Source organism: Gastrolobium bilobum, unplaced genomic scaffold (assembly GCF_033153095.1).
Source record: "Gastrolobium bilobum isolate Gb01-03AN ecotype WA unplaced genomic scaffold, APGP_CSIRO_Gbil_v1 utg70934, whole genome shotgun sequence".
Taxonomy (NCBI): domain Eukaryota; kingdom Viridiplantae; phylum Streptophyta; class Magnoliopsida; order Fabales; family Fabaceae; genus Gastrolobium; species Gastrolobium bilobum.
In genome coordinates this window covers 85,628-89,802 of record NW_026899664.1, presented here as the reverse complement: position 1 = coordinate 89,802, position 4,175 = coordinate 85,628, and the positions used below count along the sequence as shown (strand labels likewise).

The window sequence follows — 4,175 nt, the reverse complement described above, 5'->3', positions numbered from 1 at the left end:
TCAAATGTAGACATTCTACAATGGGCTTAATGGACCAACAAAGAGCATGGTTGATGCATCATCTGGAGGAGCCTTTTTAGAAAAGACAATACATAAGCATATGCAATATTGGAGAGGATGGCAGTCAACAATTATTAGTGGCCTGTAGAAAGATCAAGTTCAACACCAAAGAAGGCTGCTGGAGTTTTGGAACTCGATGTTGTAACAACACTGTCAACACATATTTCAGCTTTGAACAACTCTATTAAGACGTTGAATCTATCTACTGAAGCTAAAGCACAACCAGTCAATGCCATAACTGATGCTATATCATGTGTTTTCTGTAATGGTCCTCATGTTTATGATAATTGTCCATAAAACCCTCAATCTATTTGTTTTATAGGTAATTACAACAGGAGCAACAATCCATATTCAAATACCTACAATCCCAGATGGAGGAATCACCCAAATCTTTCCTATTCTCAATGACAGCATCTTGGACAATAACAAGGACAACAACAAATGTCCTCAGATACAACATGAAGGTCATATAAAGCTCCATACCCTCCTGGATTCACGCAGCAGCAGCAACAGCCTAGACAGGAAGTTGATACATCAAGTACGCTGAAGAGCATGCTGAAAGATTACATGACAAGGAGTGATGCTATGATTCATAAGCAAGCTGCATCAATCAAGATTTTGGAGACCCAAGTAGGTCAATTGGCAGAAGCACATAGAAGCAAACCTCAAGGAGCCTTGCCAAGCAACACTGAAGTCCCAAAGAAGAATGGAGAAGAACAGGTCAATGCTATATCATTACGGAGTGGTAAAGCCATAGATGAACCAGAAGTCATAAAGAACTACCATGAGCAGAAGCAGAAAGCATTGAATCAGAATAAAGAAGATAAAGTTGCTGAAGAGGTGGAAAATCATGATCAACCCAAAGAACCCCAAGTTGCTGGCACTGAGAATATTGCTATCGCAAAACCATAGCAAGGTCAGACTGTCAGCAAAGCAACAAGACCGCCACCCCCATTTCCTCAAAGATTGCAGAAGCAAACTGATGACAAGCAGTACAAGAAGTTCCTTGATGTTTTAAAATAGTTGTATATCAACGTACCCTTGGTTGAAGCTCTTGAGCAAATTCCAAGTTATGCAAAATTCATGAAAGACATCTTGGCAAAGAAGAGGAGGCTGGAGGAATATAAGACAATAGCTCTCACCCAAGAAAGTAGTCAATACTACCTCAACAAGTTACCACCAAAGCTAAAAGATCGAGGGAGTTTCACTATTCCTTGTACTATTGGTAACCAATATGTAGGTAATGCATTATTAAATTTAGGTTCCAAGTATTAACCTTATGCCTAAAAGTATTTTCAGGAAGCTTGAAATAGGAGAAGCACGTCCAACCACTGTCACGTTATTGATGGTTGATAGATCATTGACTTATCCAGAAGGAAAATTTGAAGATGTGTTGGTAAGAGTGGATAAGTTCATTTTTCCTGCTGACTTTATTGTTCTTGACTTTGAAGCAGATAGGGAAGTGCCCATCATTTTGGGAAGAGCATTCTTAGCCACCGGATGAGCAGTGATTGATGTGGAAAAAGGAGATTTGACTATGCGAGTCAATGATGAGCAAGTTACATTCAATGTACTCAAAGCCATGAAGTATCCTGAACAAGTGGAAGAATGCGCTAGCATGGACACTATTGATGTAGTTCTGCTACAACAACTTAAGCAGCAAACAGAGACAGAACCACTGAATGTTGCTATAGCAGAAGAATGTGCAGAAGATGAAGAGGAAATGAAAGAGTGCCTTGCATGGATGGAGTCCTAACCAATAAGGCCATACAAAGAGAGACACTGTGAGTCTCTTGGAGAAAGAGTGATAAAGACACTCAAGCCATCTATAGAAGAACCTCTAATCCTTGAGCTCAAACCACTGCCCCAGCATCTTAAAGATGCATATTTAGGAGATGAAAATACTTTACCTATTATTATTTCATCTTTTCTCTCTGATGCAGAAACGAAGCAGTTGCTTCAAGTACTAAAGGAACATAAAATAGCCCTCAGATGGAGCATTGTAGACATAAAAGGAAGTAGCCATACATTCTGCACACATAAAATATTGATGCAGGAAGGCTACAACAGCACTGTGCAACCTCAAAGAAGGCTGAATCCTATGATGAAGGAAGTTGTCAAGAAAGAAGTGATTAAATGGCTTGATGCAGCGGTAATATACCCCATTTCAGATAGCCAATGGATAAGTCTTGTGCAATGTATGCCAAAGAAAGGAGGAATCACAGTTGTGAAGAATGACAAAAATGAGCTTATACAACAAGGATTGTGACCGGATGGAGAATATGCCAGGATTATAGGAAGCTAAATGATGCTACAAGAAAGGACCACTTCCCCTTGCCATTCATTGACCAAATGTTGGATAGACTTGCAGGGAAGCAGTTCTATTGCTTTTTAGATGGATATTTGGGCTACAACCAGATTGCCGTAGCACCAGAAGATCAAGACAAAACCACATTTACTTGCCTGTATGGAACCTTTTCCTTTAGAAGGATGCCATTTGGATTATGCAACGCACCAGCCACCTTCCAAAAATGTGTGATGGCAATATTCACATATATGGTAGAAAATTTGGTGGAGATATTCATGGATGATTTCTCAGTTTTTGGAGAATCATTTGAGTCTTGTCTTGAGAATTTATCAAAAGTACTCAAGAGATATGAAGAGACTAACCTAGTGCTGAATTGGGAGAAATGTCATTTCATGGTCAAAGAAGGTATAGTCTTGGGTCACAAAGTATCAAAGGATGGACTAGAAGTTGATAGAGCAAAGATATCCGTGATTGAGAAGCTGCCTATACCCGTCAATGTCAAGGGAATCATAAGCTTTTGGGGACATGCTGGATTCTATAAGAGGTTTATCAAGGACTTCTCAAAAATGCCAAATCATAAGAACTCACAACAAAGAAGGAGGTTCATCCATGACTATAAGTATTATCTTCAGGATGAACCATACTTATTTAAGAGATGTCCAGATCAAATTTTAAGAAGATGTGTGCTGGAAGAGGAGATGCGATCTATACTTGAACATTGTCACTCATCTCCCTATGGTGGCCACTATGCTGGAGTCAGAACAGCAGCAAAGGTGTTGCAATCAGGTTTTTACTGGCCCTCTTTATTTAAAGCTTCACACCTTTTTGTTTCAAGTTGTGACAGGTGCCAAAGAACCAGAAATGTATCAAGGAGACATGAAATGCCTCTCAATCATATCTTGGAAGTCGAACTATTTGATGTTTGGGGTCTGGATTTCATGGGACCATTCCCACCTTCGCTTGGAAATCAATACATCTTGGTGGCAGTGGACTACGTCTCCAAATGGGTAGAAGCAGCAGCATTACCCACCAATGACTCCAAAGTGGTTTGGAAGTTCCTCAAAAAGAATATCTTCACAAGGTTTGGCATGCCAAGAGCAATCATAAGTGAAGAAGGAAGTCATTTTTGCAGCAAGCAATTTGAACATCTTTTAGCAAAATATGGAGTGAAGCAAGGGATTACTACAACATACCACCCTCAAACCAGTGGGCAAGTTGAAGTGTCCAATAGAGAAATCAAGAGGATCTTAGAGAAGGTGGTAAATCCCTCAAGGAAGGACTGGTCATTCAGATTGGATGACTCACTATGGGCATATAAGACTGCTTATAAGACAGCATTAGGTGCATCTCCGTACAGAATTATCTACGACAAGGCATGTGTAACACCCCGTATATATCCCGTAATGTTATCATAATATCGTATTAAGCTGCGCTTAATTAAAATGCGGAATTACTTTTTCTTTTCAATTATGATGCCATTAACATTACCAACTTGCTTAATAATCAATTAATAAAACATCGCCTGTATGTAATTGCAATAAAACAGCTAACTGAAATACCTCATAACATAGATAATATAATTGTGGCTCTAGTCACGGAACTACAACAATGTAGACCGGACCACCTAACAGTTTATACAACTCCAAACTACAAGTACTAACATAAAGTGTCATGGACAATCCCCATGCTCACTCAAATAAGGCAACATGCCCAACATCAGTCTCAACAACAACATATCATAAATAGCGGAAAACATAAACAGCATCCAAATCCAGTCATGCTAACATAAAGCAGTAAAACATATTCA

The 4,175-nt window shown here is 39.3% G+C and overlaps 1 protein-coding gene across 1 annotated transcript; it reads left to right on the top strand.

The window, feature by feature from the left end:
• Positions 1 to 627: 627 nt before the first annotated feature.
• Positions 628 to 1,564, top strand: LOC133292412 (uncharacterized). Its single transcript, XM_061490811.1, has 2 exons — positions 628 to 960; positions 1,322 to 1,564. Exons 1-2 carry the CDS (start codon positions 628 to 630, stop codon positions 1,562 to 1,564), a joined length of 576 nt encoding a protein of 191 aa, XP_061346795.1.
• The last annotated feature ends 2,611 nt before the right edge of the window (positions 1,565 to 4,175 follow it).

Bases quoted from the DNA above. Each gene is read 5' to 3' on its own strand.
- LOC133292412 (XM_061490811.1), top strand. From the start codon at position 628: ATGACAAGGAGTGATGCTATGATTCATAAGCAAGCTGCATCAATCAAG. The intron at 961-1,321 runs GCAAAACCATAG...TATTAAATTTAG, and splicing joins GCACTGAGAATATTGCTATC to GTTCCAAGTATTAACCTTAT.